The following is a 24,296-nucleotide window of genomic DNA, read 5'->3' as shown; positions in this document are numbered from 1 at the left end:
AGTAATTTGGGGATTTTTCCAGTTGCATACCTACAGCTCTCTCCTTCCTGGATGGGCACATCATTTTCCTTTTTTCCTGGCATCTTGTATCCATCATTTCCAGCTCATCTGTTCCTCCACTTTCTGGAATGCTTTCATCAGGTCACTGATGGTAGATTCCACCATGTGACCCCACTGCGTAGGTGCAGAGTGCCTTACCAATTCTTGAACATCAAGTCACAGGGAAGCATGGGTTTGCGGAACCCAAAAATAACCTGTGACTGTTACACCAGGGAAATCTGATGTGGGGGCTGCCTCACAGGAATATTACCTGGCTTAAGCACAACCCAATGTTGCATCCAATCATATTTCCCAAGCTCTTCATTATTCCTGGAGAATACAGTGGCATGTTGTACGAGCAACTGTTCTAATCACTTCCCTTTGTTGCTTTCTACAGCTGCTTTTGTTAAGTCAACCCCTAGCTCTTTTACTGACTGGACTGCAACACAGCTCTTGATCTCTGCCCCTTTGGGAGGCTTTGAGACACTAGTTATCTTGGACACTGTCCCCATGGCCTGATTTTTCTCTAGCTACATTTCCTGGTCAGTCACGTTAATTGCACTTATCCATATCACACCCTTTGGTCCAGCTCGAAAAAAAGAGTTTTGCTAAACAGCAATCCTGACCAGATATTGGTGGCTTCAAATACTCCTACAAATTCACTGCAGATGTCCTTTATCATCAGGGGTATTATTGCATGATTAGCTGGCTTCACCACAACTTTACCTGAGCCTTTACAGGAAGGACGAGGTTCCTCTCTGTCATCCTGTAGGCAAGGTAGAGGCACCTCTAAAAACCCCAGGTCCACACTTCCTCCTGCCAACATCCAGCATGGGTATCTGAATGTTATCCAGGGACAAAACTCTTCTATTAATACCCCAAGAGTTCTTGTGATGCCCTCGGATGAAATCCTCTCCTGACATAACAGCACTAGAAATACTGGTCACCACAACAAAAGTCCACCTAGTATGCAAAGACCCCAAGTTCAGGGGCAGCACTGTTGATTAACACTCACCAGTTTAATTATGATTATTTATATATTATATATATATATAGGTCATCGAGTCCAGCCCCCTGCCTTCACTAGCAAGACCAAGTACTGATTTTGCCCCAGATCCCTAAGTGGCCCCCTCAAGGACTGAACTCACAATCCTGGGTTTAGCAGGCCGATGCTCAAACCACTGAGCTCTCTCTCCCCCAGTGCAAACTCCTGCAGTACAAATTCTCTTCTCTTTCAGCACTAGGTGTTCACCATAGATCAGACTTATTTCAGATCCTGAGTTCAACAGCATTGTAGTTTTCCAGGCATCAATGTCTCCAGACACATAGTAACAGGTGTCTGTGTAGCTCCTGAATGGCCCATTCTAAGAGTTGCTGATGGTGGCCCTACTGCATCAGCAACTTCTCGTTTCCCTTGGTGTGGCTTACATCTGTTTGGGCAATTCGGTCTCCAGTGGCCTTTGCTTCTATATCACCTGCAAATGTCATCTGTCATGGGACGCACTTGGGAAACAGTCTATGGGATGCCTGTGAATAGGTTGCACATGGGCCTCTACCACTTATTTAGCCACTTCACTAGCAATAATTTCTTGAAGTGCAACATAAGGGAATATCCTAATGCTGCGAATTAGCAGCTAATACCTTTAAGAGAAACATGAATTTCTTCCTCCACATTTTTGAACTCTGCATATAATCAGGTCCATAGATATGTCCAGTATGTTATCCTTCACCAGCAGGTTATGAAGTTCTCCTCTTAAACTGTTTACAGACTGACTTTTCACACAGAATACTCTCATGGCTTGCCAGTTCCAGATGTGGAACAGCAGATTCTGCTTCACTAGAGTCATCTCCTAGACAGGGGTATGACGTAAAGGCCTACTGAACAATCTCCTTAATGCATGCTATAACTCTGCAGGGGTTCCTCTTCCAGATGCCTTCTGGCTTGCCACTCCTTCCAGTATTTCAAAAAGACCAATGGCCTTTCACAGAGGTTATATAAGTGTTTGTGTGACTGTCTATAAGAACCATGATCCGCATTGGGAAGCTGCTGGTAACATACTTTGGCATCACTATTCAAAAATACAGCTTGGTACTGTGCTACTTCCTCATCAGTCCACTCAAAGTCTGTGAAGACTCAAAGATTCCAGTCTCATCTGCATGACCAGTAAATTTCTTCTCAGGCAAAAGTTCTTCTGCCATCTTGAAGCCACCAGTTGTAATATTTGCTTACAGAATCAGAGATTTACTGGGACACAGCAAGAACCAACTTAGTACACACAGGCAGGACAGATCTTCCTGCTAATCCCTCAGGTCATATCAACAATGTAACATACAAGGCAACAACTTAACAGTAAAATATAGCACTGTCTACTGGTGGAAGTGTTGTCTACATTCATCATCACAATACATTACACTTCAAGGCAGGCTATATCCAAATATGGAACTTATTAGTTTCTATGTGCATCACATACAGTAGGCTTACAGAAAGACGTTTTAACTAGATTATTCCCTGTCCTGAACATATTAGTGGCTTGTTAATTGGTAAAATCACACCAAAGCTTCCTGAAATGTCTGTTCATTCATAGTAGTTATGGAACATGGGTTTATCCACAACATTTCTCTTACAATTTTTCCCATCATCATCATAAAAATATCCTGTTTATTAGCAGTAACCTGTTTATTAGCAGTAACCAAACAGGTGAATGAAATAAAGATTACCAACGTATTTATAAAGTAGCTGCAATTTAGTGGGGGGAATATTCTAGAATGACTCTGTTTAGGTGCTATGTATGCTCAAGAGCATAAGTTAAGAGCTTGAGGAGACCTACCATCTCCCATTTATTTATATATCAGAAAAAATTCTAGCTAAAATCAATTGACTATGATCATTAAGACCCAACGGATAGCATTGCTGGGTTTGCAGTCTTAGAAAAAAACAAGATAATGAAGTTTTATACTATAATAATTAATAATATTATAATAATAATAATTAAACACAGGCTGTTCTTGATATCATCTAGCCTACTCTTATTCTAAAATCACAATTTAAGTGACACACATTACTTACTTGTGCTGGTGGTGACTGCAGAGGATTGTTCTCAAGCAATAATACTTGTAACTGCACCATCTTTCTAAAACAAATTGGAATCACGAGCACTTTATTGCAGGAAAAGTCAAACTTTACCAAGGGAAGCTCTATTAGTTCTAAAAGTAACAGAAAGGATCATAGTTATTATGATATTTATTTTTGTCACAAAATATATGAATTAAGTATTTTTGAATAAGATTCTATTTGTAATTGGAGAAAATAAGGATTCCACAGTATAATAAATTAAATTTATTTTTCTTCTAAAAACAAGTTATGGACGATCCTGTTACTTTACTTATGTACTCTGAAGACTTGATAAATTACATTCTGTTTATAATGTCCACCCAGTGCTATAATCACAGCACTTGGCATTCTCAAGTATCTAGGCCAAGTTGGCTGCTGGCAGCTGCTTAAAATCAAATCAAATACCTTTCATGCTGCAAAGGGAGGCATAGCTATTTAAATCTATAAATTCCAAAAAAACAAGTGGTTTTGAAAATAAAACCATATTAAGTAGAAAGAATAATCTCTAACTTCTGTTTCTAGTAATATAAACTATTGTTTCTCAGTTTGGGTACAATGTATTGTACTATTCTTTCAAATGAGTATAGACAGTTTCCTAAAGTCGCTCTGTCAAAGATACCTTCTTTGGGATTGCTGATCGGGCAGAACCAGGCAAGAAAGCTGGGTCTCTAACATAGGTCACAGCATCTCAGATTACTAAAGGATGGTCAGTATTGATGGCATAAACTCTGGAAATCCTGATGGGATCTCTCCAAAGGCATTGTCAGAATAAACAATGTTGCCACAATAAGGGATGGAAATGGGATTAAGTAAGAAAAATAGCTAAATATAGTCACTTTCCCCCCACGACATTATCAATGTGGATATTAATTTAGGTGACTATAAAGAATCAAAGCAAAGCCAAATATAGTAACTGTTCCCTTTTGTGGGCAGGACAACATTACTAGTGTACTCAACTTTTTCTGATGCTTTTCATTACTAATATTGAATCAAACATTTAGTCCTTTCTTGTCTTCAAAGAAAAAATTGTTTGAGTAAGAACTTCAAGATTTAGCCCTGAAAAATAGCTGGCTTTCATAACTGCATCTTATCCCCACAAGTCCTGTAAATTTATAAACACCATATCTAGACTCACCTCATTTTTTATGATATGTACATACCTAAGGTGTATGTTAATAAGCACCACTTCCCCGTTTAATTTCTTATTGCTTTAATATCCACCAAATATATACACAGTTTTATGCCAATACTGTGTATCAGTGTGTAAAAACTGACCACAACATTTTAATGGTGTGGGTAATCAAATACCAGAGACCAAGAGGACGATATAGAATTTCTTCTGGTGCATTTCCTAAGGTATCATCACTTGGACAATAACATAATATTTAGGGCTGTTGATTAATCACAGTTAGCTCATGCGATTAACTCAAAAAAAAATAATCGTGATTAATAGCACTGTTAAACAATAGAATACCAATTGAAATTTATTAAATATTTTGGATGTTTTTCTACGTTTTCAAATATATCAATTTTGATTACAACACAGAATATAAAGTGTATAGTGCTCACTTTATATTATTTATTACATATATTTGCACTGTAAAAATGAAACAAAAAATAGTATTTTTCAATTCACCTCATACAAGTACTGTAGTGCAATCTCTTTATTATGAAAGCTGAACTTACAAATGTAGAATTATGCACACAAAAATAACTGCATTCAAAAATTTAAAAATGTCAAATTTTAGAGCATACAGGTCCACTCAGACTTACTTCTTGTTCAGCCAATCGCTCAGACAAACAAGTTTGTTTACATGTGCAGGACACAATGCTACAGTAAAGTAAAAACACGCGTTTGCATGGCACTGTTGTAGCGCTGCAAGATATTTATGTACCAGATGCGCTAAAGATTCATATGTTCCTTCATGCTTCAACAACCATACCAGACGACATGCGTCCATGCAGATTATGGGTTCTGCTCAATAATGATCCAAAACAGTGCAGACCAATGCATGTTCATTTTCATCATCTGAGTCAAATGCCACCAGTCTTTATCGTGAAAATGCAACTTACAAATGTTATTTTTTTTGTTACATAACTCAAAAACAAAACAATGTAAAATGTTAGAGCCTACAAGTCCACTCAGTCCTACTTCTTGTTCAGCCAATTGCTAAGAGAAACAAGCTTGTTTACATTTATGGGAGATAATGCTGCCCACTTCTTAATTACATCACCTGAAAGTGAGAACAGGTGTTTGCATGGCACTATTGAAGCTGTCGTTGCAAGATATTTACGTGCCAGGTGGGCTAAAGATTCATATGCCTCTTCATGTTTCGGCCATTGTTCCAGAGGACATGCGTCCATGCTGATGACATTAATTAAATTTCTGACTGAACTCCTTGGGGGAGAATTTTATGTCTCCTGCTCTGTTTTACCCACATTCTGCCGTATATTACATGTTATAGCAGTATAAATATTTGTAATCAAAAATAAATATGAAGTGATCACTGTACACTTTGTATTCTGTGTTGTAACTGAAATCAATATATTTGAAAATGTAGAAAACATCCAGAAAGATTTAAATGGTACTGTATTCTATTATAGATTAACAGCGCAATTAATTGCAATTAATTTTATTAATCATTTGACAGCCCTAATAATATGCAACTTCTACTCACACTGAAGCAGTACCGATTTGATTAGGCTTCTAATGCAAGTACAATGACCTCAGGAAAAAATCCACAGTACTTTTAAGTACATCATATACTTTTCTCCAAGATTCCTAAAATATTCTAGGACTCCACAGGGCTGATCCTCAGCTGGTGTAAGTTGTCATAACTCCACAACAGGGCTAAAACATTTTATATCAGCGGAGGGTCTGCCTGCATAGGTCATTCACAAATAAATACTCTTCAAACCAATGATTTGAAGACAAGTATCACGCCACCATGAATCACAAAGATAATTCATTTTTAAAAGACCCACATATTGCTTCTGTTTGGCAGTAAGTATTGCAGTATGTTGCTGATGCACGGTAAATTCACCAAATTCAACAAATTTTAGCACAAGGAAATGCAAGGTTTTTAATCTTACTTATTTACATAATTAAACATGCATATTTTCTAAGTTGTAATTAAAAAGTAATTTTAAAGGTCTTTTTTTTCTTTTTCTTTTTACCTTGTGGTAAAACCTTGAGGTAATTTCTTCTGATATTCAGTTCTCTTAGAGATTTCAACTGGCCTATCTGCTGTGGCAAAGCTGTGATTTCATTGCAGCTGACATCCTATATTAAAAGCAATAAGGAGATGATGAACTGTCTTCCCTCAAGACAGTTGACTATTATGGGTGTGAAATTCGAAGTACTTTGTTGATCCATTAAAACATGTTTTCCATGTTAATGAAACGTAAATTCATATAACCTGCCATGTCTTATCTTTGCACTGAAAAACTAGCCATGTGATAAGTGTCACATTACATAAAACCAAAATACAGCATTTACTTAGGTTTGCTTAATGAAGTTACGCAGAGGGCCATTTGGGCTCCTTGTTCATTTTTCTACATTTGTTTTTGATTTTCCAGTAAATTGCTGAAGGACTTTGCAATCTGTCGGCAGGGGGTGGGGGAGGCAGAACACTGATAGGAAATTAACAATTGTCTAAAATCAAGCGACTCTCTTTTGATGGGACTCTAAATTAGATTACTTGCGGGGAGATTTGGTGGAGATAAATTAGAAGTTGGGTTTCAATTTAAAAAAAAAATTAGATTTAGGGATTTTTCCTTTTTTAAAACCAAAATGCTAGCAACACAAAAACATAACACAATTGCAGTTATTTTTACACACTAGTTTAAGAACTGGATATAGGAAGGGGCTCACAATTACCGGTAGGTATGAAATTCATACTTTAAACTCTACAGAAGGAGAAACAGTCTCCTCTTACAAAAGTCACCTATTTGAAAGAGATAGAAAGAGAACTGGCAATTCAATGCGACAGTATCAATTTAAAATGGTGGGAAATAACTCTCCTCTTTTATAAAAAACATCATTTATTTGATGGGAAATACAGAGGTTGTTAAAAGAGCATTAGGTAAAAAGTTTCAAAAGCACGTAAGTGACTTAAAAGCATAAGTCTCATTGAAAGGTAAAGGAATTTAGACTCCTAAATCATATAGGTGCTTTACCCTATTTTCCTGGTTAAGTGGTCCCAAGTTTACCACACCTAAAAATTATAATATATAGTTTTAATCAGATTACTCTGTGAACTCAGAATGTCTGTAAGTTCTCCAAAGCACAGGCTTCAAAGACTTAGAACAGAGAGCACTCCCCTGGTTAATTCGCAATGACAGGTGTGCGGGCCCCACTATACTGAGTGCTGTGTGCTTTATTCCTGTGATCTGGGAGATTATTGAAATTTACAAAAGGTACAGAAAGAACAATTCCTGTACATTTCAACGCCCCAATGGATAATTTATAGAGGGCTGAATTAGGCCCCTCATCTCAGGTTTTAACAACCTGGACCAAGATGAAGCTTCTGTTCATCTCACAATCTCTAAAAGAACAACTGCTAGAAAGTTAGATTTGTAAAGTTAAGATGCAGTATAAGATGGAGTTGATCCAACACAAGGTGTAATGGAAAGTAGGAAATGCATTAATACTAGTAATACATATATAAAATAAATGCATTAATACTACTGATGCATTAATCAAGATTCTGAAAAGCCTAAAATCAGTAATCAAGATCAACTCCTGTAATCAGGGCATTTAAAAACAAGATCAAATTAACTTACAGGCTTTAGCTTATACTACCAAACACACCAGTATGTAGTCAACATGACTCTGAAAAGAACACTGAACCTTTTGCCTAAACCTGTGATGCATTGTCATTTGACTAGAATGGTCTTGCAAGATTTCATGTGCTGTATAATATGGAGATCAACAAAAGGAAGGAGACACTGTATCTCCAAGAGTATGATTTTACATAGTGATAATATTTTCCCCTAAAGAGACAAGGGAATTTCTTAAGGACATTAACGCCTACTTTTACGGTTATTGTTTCAACTGGCAGAGTTGAACAATACCCATAAGCTCAAAGATTCTGCAGTTCCCCAAATCAGGTTTCAAATTTAGTCCTTTGAAGGAGTTTCTCTAATACTATTCAAACATATTCTGTCAATGCCATTTCCAAATCAAGAATTTCTTCAAAGAATAATTAGTGAGAAAACTGAAGGGGGAGGGAGCTCTATTTGACAATATTGGATTGGGTATCAGAGAGATAAAAGTCTCCTTATCAGGATCCCACTGCAGCCAAAACTTCCTTCCCTTCTCAAAACAGAGCCAGGGAATTGTTTTAGGTTTTAGACAAGGAAATTAAAAAATCCTTGTTAATGAGTGCACTGGAAACTGTCTCTTGTCTAAATTACTGTAAAGTATGGTTAATTGCACAGTTCTTAGTCCAAATATTTTTAGGGATTTACTGCCCTAATTTTTATCTAAAGACTTGAAACAAGTTCATAATCAAGCATTTACTTTTTAGAACATACAGTTTAAAAGGTAAAGTACCCCTCTTGCAGAAAAATTGTATGGTAAGGATGTGTCTAGAAGCATATTTCTGTGTGTATGTATGAATCTTCAATAAAACTGACCTTGGTTTCAGGGTGTAAGAGAATTTTTCAAGGAAGTATAATAATTTTATGGTTGTTACTAACTGCAAGGACAAAGTCTGCTGGTGACCTTTTAAGAAATCCAAGAATAAAACTCATCTCTTTAGTTCATAGTCACAAGGTATCCAGAGATAATAGTATATTTTATCCGACTCAACACTGCATACAACATTTTTTACTTTCTGGTTGGGTACGTATGACAAATCAAGAGCAATGTACTCCTCCTAATTCCAGTATGTAATACATTACCCTGCTTTTGTTTTGCATCTTGGCTTCAAGGACATCTGCAGACAATTAAAATAATGTACTCCAAATGCCTTTTCAAATTCCAAAGGTTAATATTTGGTGAAGGTCAGACTTCTAATAATTCCATTTTATTCATATCAGTTGTCTCCCTGTTTGATAACATGGACAAGCTCTCTCAAATAAGACTGGAGAACAATAGTCAATTTAAGTAAATTTCTATGGCCAGGGGAATTTGGAGGTCAAATAGTGGGCAAACAAGTTAGTACTGTTAGCACTATCAAAAGTTTGAAGTTAAGGGTTCTAAATACTCAGTTTTTTACAGTAGCGTATAGTTGTACACTAGAGCTACCTCCAAAGTCCTGTTCTACAGCAGCATGCAGGTTGCCTTCATGCAACTAAGCTCCTTGGCACTGAAAGCAGGGCCGGCTCTGGCTTTTTTGCCGCCCCAGGCAAAAAAGCCTCCCGCCGCCCCCGGGGAGCGCGGCAGGGGAGGGCGCCAAGCCCGGCCGCGGCCCCACTCTCCCCGGCTGGCTGGAGCGCCGGGGAAGGGCGGCAAGCCCGGCCGCAGCGCCGGGGGGAGGGCGGCAAGCCCGGCTGGAGCGCTAGGGGGAGGGCGGCCCCGCTCTCCCCGACCGGCTGGAGCCAGGGGAGGGCAGCGAGCCCGCTGCGGCTCCGCTCTCCCCAACCGTCCAGAGCGCTGGGGAAGGGCAGCGAGCCTGGCCGTGGCCCCGCTCTCCCCGGCCGGCTGGAGCGCTAGGGGGAGGGCAGCCCCGTTCTCTCCGACCGGCTGGAGCGCCGGGGGGAGCGGCGAGCCCGGCTGGGGCCCCGCTCTCCCCGACCGGCCGGAGCGCCGGCGAGAGGGCGGTGAGCCCGGCCGCAGCCCCGCTCTCCCTGACCGGCCGGAGCACCGCCCCCCTCCAGGTACCACCCCAAGCACCTGCTTGGTCGGCTGGTGCCTGGAGCCGGCCCTGACTGAAAGGATGCACATTTCCATACATGGGGCACAACTCCTCAGCAGCAGAACCACAGTAATGCCGTTAACAGGCATCTCTTCATGGTCATGGAGAGGATTCACCCCTTAGGACAGGTGTAAACTACACCTCTACCCCGATATAATGCGACCCGACATAACACGAATTCGGATATAACGCAGTAAAGCAGCGCTCTGGGGGGCGGGGCTGCGCACTCTGGCAGAGCAGCGCGTCAGCGGGTCTAGCTCCGACACGCTGCTCTGAGTAGCATGTTAAGGGTGCCGGGCCGGGGCCGAGGGGTTGGATAAGGGGCAGAGGGTCTTGGGGGGGTGGTCAGGGGACAGGGAGCATGGGAGAGCCACAACCCGAGGAGGGGAGCTGCAGTGCAGGGGAACGTCACACGGGCTCCATCCGGGGCCGAGAAATTGGGGAAGACTGGTCCATGCGGGGAAGTTGCAGATCCAGGGCAGGGAGAGGTGCCTATCCTAGACGGTGCCGTGCAGGTGCCCCGTCCCGATACTGGAGGGCTTGGCACACAGCGGGCCTGGCTGGCAGGCTGCGCCCCGCTTGCAGCAGCGCCAGGCGGGTTCTCCTGGTCCACAGTGCACCGCACTACCTGCCCACAGTCAGGGGCTCCATGTGCCCTGGCGGGCAGCTGGCCACAGCGTCCTCACCAGAGACGGGCTGTGTGGGGCTCTGCGGAGGAGGAGAGACGGACTGAGCGCGGGCACGCACGGCAGGAGCCACCCGCTGATAGCTCACCCTCCCCCGGCACTGCGTGGGCACGAGGCGGGGACCAGGCACACATGGGCACCTCGGGTGAGGCTGCCTGCCCTGCTCCCCGTCGTGGGCTCAGCTGTTGCGCTCGGCTGGGCATGCTCCGCGGACAAGGCAGCGGCTGCCGGGTCAGTTCCCCCTGCCCCGCCCCCGCGGGGCTCGCCCCAGCTGATGTGGTCAAGCAGGTCTGAACGCTTCCGTGCGCCGGCTCCCCGGGTCCTAGTGCCCATCCCAGTGCGGCGCATGGCTCAGTGTGGAGTCCTGGTGGTGATTAGAGATGTGGGGGGTTGGACGGGTCGGGGATTCTGAGGGGTCAGTCAGGGGGGCAGGAAGTAGCTGGGGATTGGATGGGGGCAGGGCTATTTGCTGACTATTAACGTAGCTGCTCGAGGCCAAAGCAAGTTCCATATAACATGGTTTCACCTATAACGCGGTAAGATTTTTTGGCTCCCGAGGACCACGTTATATCGGGTTAGAGGTGTATCTATAATAATTTCAATCCAGTGTTAACTCTAAAGCTTCTGTTTCACTCTGTGTCCATCTCACTTTTCAAAACTACTACATACATTTGGACCTGCTGAAGGGTTTCCACCATCTCAGTCCCATCTTCCGCAAAAAATTCTGTGTGCACTTTGAGCACTGATAGCAAGTAAAAATCATCTGGCAGTTGACCCACTGGATGATTTGTCAAGAGTTACATATTTTCCCATCATCTACAAAGTCAATTATTTTATTGAAATGAAAGAAAAACACAGTGTTGATTTTATTATTCATTTTCATATTTAAATTTTAAAACTTTGTATTTAATGTACCTAAGGCACTTACAGAATTTACAGTCTGGTGCATACCTAGTTACCTTGCCATTAAAAACATTTGCTTTTGCTTTTTACTCATTATTAGAACCAACTCAGACAAGGAAGGGGGAGCTGGATTCAATTCTGGCTCAATCAGCCTTATTCAACTATATTTCAGTTGCAGCACACAACAGTTGCAGTTACACCTTCATTATCCCTTCTGAAGACAATTAGTTTCTCCAATTATAAATGAGGACAGAATTTAGTCTGCAGAATTTATTACTGGTGATTATATATAAAAAGAAAAGAACCCAGACTGACTTTTAGATCTCACAGTTGAGTATGCAACATTGCCAACAGGAAAACATATTTGCTTATAAACAGGACATTGAATATGAAATAACTGAGACAAACAAAATATCATGGAACTCCACAATGTTGTTTTACTAAGTCACTTTTCAGAGTAGAACCACAGTCAGCTGATTGAAACAGATTCAACTTTATTTTAAAAGAACTCAAAGAATTATGAAATCCTGTTGGTATACAGGAACAAGATTAATTTCACTCAATATCTTTAAATTTTAATGGTTACAAATTAGTAGAAAAGACAACTACAATGTGGTTCCATCCATTTTGGATTTCTTTCTGAAATTATTCTTATAAATGTTAATACAAGTCTATTCCAATAGATGGTCCAAGCAAGCAAGGATAACAATCAGTTAGTAGGTTAAGCATAATTAAACAAATGGTGGTGGTAAAGATATCCAGTTTTACTTTAATACTTATTATTGGAAGGTTTACACAGAAACTGACATCCATTGAATAAGATTTCAGGTGTCTTCCAGATTATTCAAACAGTCAGTAGTATGCCACTAAATATTAATAGGCCTTTCATCTGATTAAATCTTTTGTTCACTACCTATTAAAACATTTTAAATTTGCTTAAAATATTGATTGCTGTGTGTTTTCAAAGGGTGAAATTCACCATACTGCCAAAGACCAAATAAATCCTTAAACTAGGTCTGAACTGGTGTAATAGGCACATATGAGTTTATGCAAGCCCCCAACATTATGTGAATTTCATCCTGCACATCCATCTAAAAAATCATGATTCAGTCATAAGTTAACATTTTAATAACCAAGCCAGTTCTCTTAGAGCTTATGCCATCTGAGACCATACTGAATGCAAGGAAAATAACTGAACTACTGAATTGTAATTAATTGCAACAACCAGAGGAAAGTTATTTTCCTAACCAATACTTGAAAATAATCTGAATGTTTACTAAAGTGGTAGCATCTAAATAGACATTAAAAGACATTTCAATGTTTCATTTCAGAGACTAAAAACAGATTTACACAACAAATACAATTTGCTCTATGGAATGCATTTACTAAAATCTGGGTGCAGTTAAATGGTGAAAATGTTAAATTTCTATAAAACAGTATTGTACAATATCAACAGAAACATTTTACTGGTAAATGCTTTTATTTGGGTTATGAGACCTAGCTTAATCTGTGACAACCTATCCATATAAACGTGTCTGCATCATATACTGTAGCACTATTTATCAATATGCTTTAATTTATATTCCACTTTACCCCATCCAATACGTCATAGGTTAGCAATTTCCAAGCAAACAATCCAATTTGAATAGTGACATAAATAATCACAGTGGTCATCAACGTAAGGAGATTATGTCATCAGAACTGAATTATTCACATATTTAACAAACCTTGTTATGTTAACATGCTATTTTGTAACCAGACAGAACACAGGAAAAAAGATTAGTCATACTTTCAGCGTTAACACAAGTTTTTCTACCCTCTTGTTCCAGTCAGATTCTAACCAAAGTGATATGTGCTACAATGTTGTTTTGCAATTATTTTTAGAAAAGTAATTTTTACATTTTCTTGCTGCCTCCAAAGAGTGACACTGATGCTGGGACTGGGAAGTAGCAGAATCAGTCAAGTCTGTTGTCTTTTGAAACAGTGGTAGTACAAAAGACAGTAGGAACCCAAAACAAAACAAAAATCCAAAGAGTCCTGCCTCCTCCTGAGCACAATTTGTACTTCTTTTGAACCTCTTAAATAATTTTGCTTTTAATTTTTAAAAGCTAAATCAGAAGCAGGGCTTTTATTTTTACTTAATGCAAATTCTCTGTTTACTCATGGAACTAGGGTTGCCAACTTTCTAATGGCAGAAAACTGAACACCCCGCCCCACCCCTTCTCCAAGATCCTGCCCCCACTCACTCCATCCTCCCTCCCTCCATCGCTCGCTCGCTTATTTTCACTGGGCTGGGGGTTGGGTAGTAGGAGGGGGTGAGGGCTCAAGCTGGGGGGGGGGGGAGAGGGCAGGCTCTGGGGTGGGGCTGGGAAAGAGGTGTATGGGGTGCAGGAGGGGGCTCTGGGCTGTGGAGTGGAGCCAAGGGGTTTGGAGTGTGGGCGGGGGCTCCAGGCTAGGGGTTCGGGTGCAGGAGTGGGAGTGGGAGGGGGTGAGGGAGAGGGAGAGGGAGAGGGCTCTGGCTGGGGGTGCGGGCTCCGGTGTGGGGCCGGGGATGAGGGGTTTGGGGTGCAGGAGGGGGCTCCAGGCTGAGGCCGAGGAATTCAGGGTGCGAGAGGGGGCTTCAGGCTGGGGCAGGAGATTGGGGTGCAGGAGGGGGTGAGGGCTTCAGCTGGGGGTGTAGGCTCTGCGGTGTGACCAGGGATGAGGGGTTTGGGGTGCAGGAATGGGCTCTGGGCAATTTTTCTGCAAGAGGGAGTGAGGGGGGCGGGCTCTGGGAGGCGCTTACCTCAGGTGCTCCCAGGAACTGACATCACGTCCCTCCGGCTCTACGTGGAGGAATGGTCAGGCAGCTCTGCGTGCTGTCCCTGCCCCCAGGCGCCACCCCCACAGCTCCCATTGGCCGCGGTTCCGAGCCGGAGGGACATGCCGGCTGCTTCCCAGGAGCCGCACGGAGCACTGGACTTTTAACAGCCTGGTCAGCAATGCTGACCGGAGCCTCCAGGGTCCCTTTTCGACTGGGCATTCCAGTCAAAAACCAGACACCTGGTAACCCTCCATGAAACAGTAACTGCATGGATAGTGCTAAACTACCTTGTCAGTGTGTTTCAACCTGTTCTTGATGGACTAGTAGGATGGGAAGGTATTTCAGTAGTTCTTCACTGAAACTGCTATCATGGATGCCACTTAGTGTCAACTAAAATATGAAATGCAGTCCAACGAGAAATAGACTGGCACCACTAACTTGTTTCAGAGAGACCCCCAAACAGCCATCAGATGACAAGGCTGTTTATTCATTGCTAAGTAATGTCACATTCAAACCAGCAGTGACCAAGAGTTGACAGGATTCAAATCCCATTAATAATTCACCTAGTCATTCTGTCCCCTAAAAAGGGAGATGTTTAATATTCCTGAATTGTCCTTGCAAATAAAAACTTAATAAAATAAATTCACTAATAGATTAAGCATAAAGTAAACCATCACTATAACTAGCAGTTTCATTTTAAAGTAGTGACATTGTTTTTGTTTGTGTTTTAATTTGATAACTTTTTAATTTTCATTAAGAAGTCATTATAAACATGACAAAGTATGAAAAAAGATAAACCAATAAAGTACATATTTCACAAAAAAGAAAAACATTAAACATCCTATAAGCCATTATAAAGACCCCATACATCCCAAGGGAGAGAAAGGTAAAAAAAAGTATCCAACTACAGTTAGCCCAACTATAGTTGTAAGGGCTGAATCCTGAGACCTGCTGAATACTCTCAGCTACTACTTAAACACCCCAATCTTGCAACTAGCTCCACGGAGGGACAGCCAGCAGGACTGGGGCCGAAGTTAACTCAACACCATGTAGCAGGTTCAGGCTTTAAGGATAGGAAATATTATTTAAAAAATACGATGGGTGAGCAGACACTTTCTGACACCACGGTGACAACACTTTAGAAATACCCAAGATAGAAGCAGTAGGTAGAGACTATACCAATCAGAAAAATGTTGCAATATAATTTCTACTGGGAATTCAGGAGCAATGCCAGAGTAACTGGTTCATTTACTAATGGCTATTCTCAAAAGGGTTAGGTGATCAGAAATAAACAGAAGACAGTCCAAAACAGTTTACACTTTAAGAAAACCAGACGTCATATAAAGGGAAGAAAGTGAGGGAGGAGAAAACATTAAAATATATACAGTCTTTTACAGATAACCTTTTCATATACATTTGCAATTTAAAAAAAAAATCTCAAGTGCCATTTAGTTCCTGCCCTCAATAACTGGCTGATTTCTTATAGCCATTACAGAAGGGGGAGGTTTTGCAGAAAGAGGACAGTGGTCGTATGGATCACTTCAGAGAAGACATTCCATGCATAATGGACAGCATGGAAACATTTGTGAGAGAAACTAAAAGGGACTGAAAAGACAAGCATAATTTGTAAAACACAATGAGGTAAGGAAAGGAAAAAAAGACGAGTTGAGAGGGGCAGAGCTAGGAAGGGACTTGGAGGCCAGAACAAGAAACTTGAACTTATTGCAGCAAAACAGGGAGCCAATAGAGGGATTTGAACAGAGGAATGATTTGGTCATGCAGTGAGAACAACAGGTAGGCAAGATGATCTTCACTGATGTGTTTTATATGAAACCAAGGAGTGTGATGTGGATGACAGGGAGCCTGGAAAGGAGACAGTTACAGTGTAACATTTTTCCTATTTGATGCAATTAAGAAGTTCACCACATATTAAGGGGCACTGACTGTGTAACAGTGATTACTGTATCATTAGGCTTTTGCAGGACGTTCTTTACAAAGTTGATTATACTGTAACTAATAATAAAACAAACAAAAAACAAACATTCAAATCAGTAACATACCAGTTCCATTAACTGTTTTAGCTGACCTATCTCTTCTGGAAGGGAACCTAGCTTATTGTTACTTGCAATTAAGACTTTTAGAGGAAGACCACACAGGCAAGCTGGCAAAGAAGAAAGCTGATTTCGACTGCAACAAAAGAAACAAAAACAAACATTAAAAATATAAGTTACATTCTATTGTATCCTCACATAGAAAATCTGAGATTACAATGTGCTATTTAAAAAGTCCAGTTATTGAGATATCTTGATATATCAAGTTGCATGCACATTAAAAAAAAGTAAATGAAAGTTTTGGAATAAAAAACTGCATTAAAACATCAAACATAAGCAAAATTAGAAAAAAAATCTCCATTTAGTGAACAAAACTGCTTTATGGAATATCACTGTCCTGAAACAAAAGAATTAATTTTATCAGTTTATTCATGAATATACTGCATGAACAAAGTGACATCAACTTACAACAGCTGTTTTCCTTCACAACAAATGCAGGAAACTTAATGAGGGCAGTAGCTGCAAGCATTTTAAAAAATCTATGATTTTACTGAAGTAAGCATAAATATGACACTTTTTTTTCCCAGCTAACTGAAAGACAGGCCAACAACTGATCATAGGAAAAACACTGGCATGCCTCCGGTTCTCAAAAACACAGCTACATGCGAAGACTTCTCTCTGTGTCTGTTGCAACCCGTTTTCCCCCCAGGTATCTGAAGCACCAAAAATTCTTTACAGCCTGAAACTCTTCACATATTTCAGATTGGAAAAGCCAAATTGTTTTTTCTCTTACCTGATCATTCGTTTTCTGTGACTTGATCTTGCAAAATAGACTATAGTGTTTTCTCCCTCTTTGGTAGCAACAATAGAAAAGATGGCAACCAACCAAATCCAACATTTATTAATGAACTTTACTATAACACATCACCACATTATATGAACACCTCACGTATATTAAAGTTCCCTTTGAGTTAGGGATGTGTTATCATGCTTATTTTGCAGATGGGAAAACTAAGGGACAGGAAATTAAATTACTTGCCCAAGGCCACATAGGAAGTCTGTGGCACAGCTGGAGAGTATACTTCAAGGCTTCTGATTCCTAATACTGTGATTAAACCACAAATCTATCATTCTCCCATTCTTGAAAAGTTTCTCCTTCATTGTTCCTCCTTTGTGCATTCTTTGCTTCCCAGTTTGAGACAATCTTTATGTGAAAGAATGAAGGTTAGCCTTCACTTCTCATCCCTAACAGGAACTTCCTTTTTCTAAACCTCATAGGATAATGTCCATCAGGCTGGGTTGGTGTATTAATCAACTCAGTTACACAAAGAGTTAACTGTTAGTTTGTTTTTCTGTGACTTTGATCAGAATAGACAACAGTGTTCTAAACAACAGTATCTGACAGGACTCTCAGAATGCAGAGGCTAATCTGAATGGGAAGACACCAAGTATGATCCCAATCATTTCTTCCATTAAAAGAGAAACCTCAAAGGAGGGCTGTCTCCAAACCTCTCTCAGCCAAATGCAGCAGTCACCAATGCCTGATCAAGGTGCCCAGCACAGTTTATCTAACAAGGCTTCACCTCTAGCTGTCAAGGAAGAAACTACAGCCCAGTTGGTGCATGCTCTGATCCTGATCAGGAAGGACACTGCTGCTGTGATTCTTATACACAATTCTTTAAGCACAATGGCATATCAGGAAGCCTCAAGGCCATCTGAATCCTTCAAAATGGATAAACAGTAAATCAACCTTTGTAAAGGCTCTGTTCCCGCAGAGAAATTTTAAAACTAACCCCCCAATTTTTTTTTAAAAGGTCTTGTGCTCATCTTAGTTTCTTTCTGCATATAAATATGAGCTGAAAGGGTTTGTGGTTTTTTTCTTTCTTTTTTTGCTTTAAAAATAATTGGACATCTTCGTTAAGAATTCAACAGGCCAACTCCTTCAGTTAAGGAGTGAGCAATCACAATGCAATCCTGAAGTGAAAAGTTCAGGGTTCTTGGCATGAGATGATGGAAGAAGCAGAGTTACCTGGATATCTGAACTGTTAAAAGTAATGCCTAAAAATTCTCCAAAAAAAACATAGGCACAACCGGAGTAACACACCAAGCGAGGAGGGAAGGTTCCCACCTAACAGCCTGATCCACAATGCTATGCAAGCTACCAGAAAAGTGCTAAATTAGCAGCAACACACAGAAAACACCCAAATCATATCATTACAACTGTTAGTTCTGACCACGTTTCAGAAATTCCTTCAAACTTTCTTAACGTGAAAAAGCAGAGAATTCTGGATCCTAATGAATTTCAGACTATTTGAGCTGATACAGCTGATCTGAAAACCTAACAGCAGAAGGCTACAAATTAAATCTTTTCTTGATAGTTCCTTGCAAACTTATGTCTACCGAGGGCCCCTCAAAGAAGCATTAGGTTTTTTAGGGAGGTCAAACAGAAAAGAGTTAAGTTCACCTTATGGAAGAAAGCCATTTATCAGAAAATTATTCTGGGGGTCTGTAGAACTAGAATGCCGATTTAGGATCCAAGGTGGGACAGGCTGTTTCCATAGCACTGGGAGCTAAAGAGTGAATAATGAGAACCCTTTTTCTTGTCCTTTAACCAGAAATTCTGGAAGACCTTTTGAATCTATCTTCTCCACTAAGCTTCCAAACCACACTGCAGAACAAACATTTCTCAGCAGGTAAACCCAGTTCTCATGAATTCTGAGTTTGAGGTTTAAATATCAGTTTCAGACCCAATGGAGGCTTTTTATTCCTGCGAAGGAGCAACTTAGCAATCTAGATAAGGAGAGATGAGTAGGGGCTGCAGCATTATATAGTTGTCTGTAGCTGAATGGTTTATCAAAGGAATAAATTTAAGACTCTGGAAAAAGCATAAAAAGAAAAACAGTTGGGGTAACAAGACTGGCTTCTTTGGGACTTTTTCTTGATGGAGAACAAAAGGAACCTTGTTTAGATTGGAATACTAAACAATATTCATATACTCAGGTAAGCAGAGCAGAGAAAAAGGCAGAGGGTTGGGAACCTTCACTCCCTTCCACCTGGGGCTCAGATTGAGCTGATCAGCGGTGAAGTGCATCAGCACCTCTTTTATGCTTTTTTGTTCTCCAGAATCTAGGCTTTCATTTTGAATAAATAAAACTACGACTCTAGCTGCTACCTTGCTGGGACAGCCTCAAAGACATGAACTGAAACAGTCACTTTTGCAAATGTATGCAAAATTTGGAACAATAGCTCTCAAAGTGTGACCTACCTTATTCATTTCCAAGGATGCTAACTAAGGTGCCCAATGATAATATTTTAAATGTCAATATTTTTAACATTTCACTGATCTTCAAAACACATAAGGTGGTGAGGGAGGATCATATTACGACAGCCCATTTTGTCACCACAAATGGGGAGAGTACTGCCACTTCCTCCCATAATCAAGAAAGAGCCAAATCCTCACAGACATAGAAGTCTCACTGCAGGTAAGCCAAGCATAAGGGGTCTAGCAGAGCCCATGGTATATTCAGAATCCACTGAAAAAGAGCTGAGTTCAAGGAGACCAGAGAATGCATGATCATATTTTGAACCTCTGCAGTCTACTGTGAGCAGCATCTCATCCGGGGAGAACTCCTGTTGTGGATGGAGCTCACTACATTTTTCCCCACATACAATCTGACCTCTGCTTCCAACTAAGGTTCATCCTCCCACTACTGCTTTAGCTGGAGGGACTGTTCTATCAGGTAAGCTGCTTTTTCCCCTTCTTCTGACTGAGTTCTGAAGAGGGCCTGTCAGGTGCTACCTCTGGAGCAGGGGTTCTCAACCTGCGGCCCAATCGGCACAGAGCTGCAGCCCATGTGACATCCTCAAGGCCATACAGGTAGTACTGGATGCGGCCCGCAATGGTAAATAGGTTGAGAACCAATGCTCTGGAGGAAGCCAGGGCTGTCCCAATAGCAGGAGCTCTCACAATATGAATACAATGTACCATAGCAGCAGGGGGGGAAAGTTGCTACAGGAAACACATTTTTGGAAGCTCTCTTTTTAATGTTAGGGTTCTCTGGAACGTTTTATTTATTTATTTATTGCATGCTCAAGTGCTGCAAAGAAGATGACGTGCAAATGGGCCACATGGTCATTCTCCTGCATCTCTGCAGCAGCAGGGGGTATTCCAACAGAGAGCTGGGTTATAGTGAAGGAAGAGCCAGAGAGAGAGAAAAGCTATTCTTGTTTTGTTCCCATACTGCTTGTAATTTTGCCAGTCAGAGGGAAAATACTCTTTGGTCTGTGCTGAGCCAGCCCAAGCCATAGACATAAATTTTAAGTTTGTTAAACTGGAAAATAATAAATTGTTAAGAGGCTTGTACACTCAAAATATCTTACTAACAACAACTACAAAATGGTTAAGGGACTCCCCCCCCCCCCCCCCAACTTTACAGCATCCCTTGGTACATCTCATTTTCAAATTAGTATCCAGTGTCCTTCCAGCATAAGGAGTAAGGATTGGCATCATACTGTATTGTATGCTTCAACAGCAGAGTCCAGGGAAGGGGTAGGGACGGTTTTATGGCCTGCAGCATGCAGGGGGTCAGACCAGATGATCATAATGGTCCCTTCTGACCTTAAAGTCTATGAGTCTATATTGTGTAGTACTTCAAATTGAACAATTTTGCATTATTGATCAAGAGAAACCACTGAAATCATTTCAATTAAAATTATAAACAAGGATTTAAACCCAGTAACGCTTAAGAACAAGGTTAGTGCATTAACCCAGTGAATCAACACCATTTCAAAAAATACGTTTTTTAACAAATTTTGTGGTGGGCCAGCACATTCACCAATGCATGTTCAGTTTTCATGTTAAGTAGTTGCTTGCTCTCAACTTGACCCACCATCCATTTTAAAAAGAGCGCAGAGGAAGGGGGGGAGGGGGGAGAGATTTTGTTATGAAGCCCTTAATAATTGTGCCCATTATTTCTACCACATGATTTCCAAGCTCTGGCTACTGATCTATCTAGTGACTGATGGCATATGGAATTAAAGCCCTGGGTCTGGTCCTGTATGTCACGAGTTAAATTCTCTCCCACAAATGCTCATTAATTCTCTTACATAAATTTATTCACCCAGAATGCACATGTGCACCTGCAGTGGGGTATTGTTTAAATTTAGATATGACTTTATAGATTTTTAAATACTATAAAAGGATAAATCAAGAGTCAACGAAGGCTGCTGTTGGAAAAAAGATGACAAAACATGCTTTCCCAGAGTAAAAGCAGCAAGCACTCTTTTGTGGTGAACACAATGATTTTATTTCAACCTGTGGTCAATCATCATTCACTTTTTCTTAAAAGGGATATGTTATGTCTGAACATTGGCACAAATCATCTAGCATTCAGGAGCCATACCCCATCTGTTCTAACCACATCTGCCCAACAGGTCTGCAGGTGTTCAGCTAACAAATGGCTTATGAAAAGAGGCTAGGGAAGGGGACACAATATAATGAATCCAGTGCTGGAAAACAAGTTGAGACTAGACTGGAGTAAGGCTGCTCACTGTTCCCCATTTCACTGATTTCTATATCACACGGAAACTTGAGAAATTCACTGAGAAAGATCATTAGAAATACATTTACAAAAAATTAATTTAGGAAATAATAAAGCCCTTAGAGGAAACATATTTCCTTCTTCGTAGTAAAATGATTGTCCTCCTGGTGGATAGAGTGTGAGGGGGGAGGGGATTGGCACACAGAATAAAAGGAATCATATTTAGAAAGGGACACCTGGGCAGATTCAATTCCCTGTCCCTCCTCAGCTATTTTAGAGATATTGGGGGAGGTTTGGAAGTTGGGAATGACAAGAGGAGGAGACATGACTCTCAGTTGGCACTAAGTAAAAATGTTAATTTACATTGTGGTTTGCAGTTTTTTTCTTGGGTAAAGTTCCTACAAGATATGTCACAAAAATCAACAGAGCGGTTTGCTTCTCAACTCTTGGTTTTCCCAACAAGCTGAAGATTTTTCTGACTCAAAACACCTGGCTTTCTTTTCCTTACAGGTTAAAATCCTGTACCAACTACCATTAACTTTAATTTACATTCACACCCTCTTAAAAGCTATTTTAAAATATATGTCACTGTTCAAGCCTCTAAAGAATGAACAATTTATGCATGACTGTATTTTGGAACCCAAGACAGATTTCATTTATAATTGCATTAAATGTCCCAAATTCCCACATGGATCTCTCACATTCATCTCCACAGCTTCTTTTATCCAGTTCTGAATCTTGACATCTGCTCCAAAAGCTATATATTAAAATCATTATTTATATATCTACATAGTCTTCTATCCAAAAATTTCAAGATGCTTTACAAATATTTTAGCTTCAAAAAACCCTGTGAAGGTAGGTAAATACTTTTATCCCCTTTGTACAGGTCAGGAAACAGACATAAATGTTAAGTGGGATGCCCAAGATCACACAGAAAGTCTGTAGTAGCCATAATCAGAATCTAATCCTATGCTTTAAAGCAGAAGACAATCATTCTCATGAAATTATGATGCCTAAATCCAACTGTTTCCAGAGTGTCAGTGTTCTGAAAGAATTTTTTCACTTGACCAGAGCTCAGATCCACATCTTAAACTGAAAGTTATACAGAAAGCAACTTTGGCTGAGATTTCTAAACTTGATTTCAACTGAACACAGATCCAACAAAATTACCAAACACCAGCAACATACAATAAAAAGCTGACCATTTCTCTGTTTTGGAAAGGCTAAGAATAAAGACAAGAAGAAAATAGCAAAGGCATACCACTGCCCTGAAGAAAGTCAGATTTAAGTTTATTGGGAGGAGAGTATAATGCAGTTTTGACTACGTACATCTGTACTATATTTGGGCTGTTCCAACCAACAACTATTTTCCCATAATCCAAATGGGAATACAAACAAATACTATGCAGCTATCCAGAATACAAATAAACAAATTCATTGAGAGGCTGCAAGCACAAATACCTAATAATAAATTTAGAGTACACGTAGAACATCACCATGGCAACAATGGCAACAACAATCTTATTTCTGTCAGTTCTCCATCTCCTCACTCTTTTTATCAGCACTTTGAAATGATACTTGAGAACCATAATTAATTTCTTGATATAAAATATCCTTAGTTCCCTCTTCAAACTGGAGTTAAAGATATGACATTCATGTCCAGTAAGGGCTGTCTAAAATTTAATATTTCAGAGCAATAATTAATGGTGAGAGTGATTAATTAAAATAAATCAAAAAACAAATAGAAAATATATATGAGAAAATATATCTGGAATTGGGACGACAGAGCCAAATTTCAGTTCCAGTATTCGTACAGCTCAAGGAAAAGAAAACTACTCAGCAACGGGTGGGGGAAGTATAAGGGTCACATTTTGTAATTAAATTTAAAACTTAATTTGCCAGGTTACTGTGACTACAAAATGACCATAGAGAATTTGCCCTCAATTATTTTAATAACAGTGAGTAGAGCAAGAGATTGGTAGAATAGGATATATAATAGGAAAGTCCGAATGGGAAGCAGAGTTTACTTTCATCACAGCGCCATTAAATTATGGATGGTAAAATATACTCTCATTATTGCTGAAAGTGCAGAAACAGAGAAGGGCGCATAGACACACCAAACAGAAGAGTCTCTGTTTCATCAGTGGCGCCAGTATATGGAACAGGAAAATTTATTTTGATTAAACAAATATTTCCTTTCTCTGAGTTATAAGGTCCAACTGCCTTCAGCCTGCTTGCATCTACATAGGCAGAATCAGACCTGTCACTCACTGATAAGGGAGGGCTAACACAGCTTCCT

At 40.3% G+C, this 24,296-nt stretch overlaps 1 protein-coding gene across 16 annotated transcripts in view; it reads right to left on the bottom strand.

Moving 5' to 3' along the window:
* Positions 1-24,296, bottom strand: part of LRCH1 (leucine rich repeats and calponin homology domain containing 1) — a 253,247-nt gene that overhangs the window by 94,169 nt on the left and 134,782 nt on the right. For 15 of the 16 annotated variants that reach the window (XR_010600750.1, XR_006172727.2, XR_006172725.2 and 12 more), the window contains exons 3-5: positions 16,467-16,593; positions 6,329-6,434; positions 3,107-3,243 (exon numbers count right to left, since the gene is read on the bottom strand). Coding sequence is in view for 8 of the 16 variants with exons in the window: in XM_042842720.2 (XP_042698654.1) it covers positions 3,107-3,243; positions 6,329-6,434; positions 16,467-16,593 (370 nt within the window). In the remaining 8 variants the exon portion in view is untranslated. The remainder of the gene's footprint in view (positions 1-3,106; positions 3,244-6,328; positions 6,435-16,466; positions 16,594-24,296) is intronic. The other variant, XR_010600758.1, reaches the window with a different exon arrangement.

Source organism: Chrysemys picta, chromosome 1, assembly GCF_011386835.1.
Source record: "Chrysemys picta bellii isolate R12L10 chromosome 1, ASM1138683v2, whole genome shotgun sequence".
In the NCBI taxonomy this organism is placed as follows: domain Eukaryota; kingdom Metazoa; phylum Chordata; order Testudines; family Emydidae; genus Chrysemys; species Chrysemys picta.
Note: the sequence above shows the minus strand (reverse complement) of the source record. Positions and strands in the feature narration are given on the sequence as shown.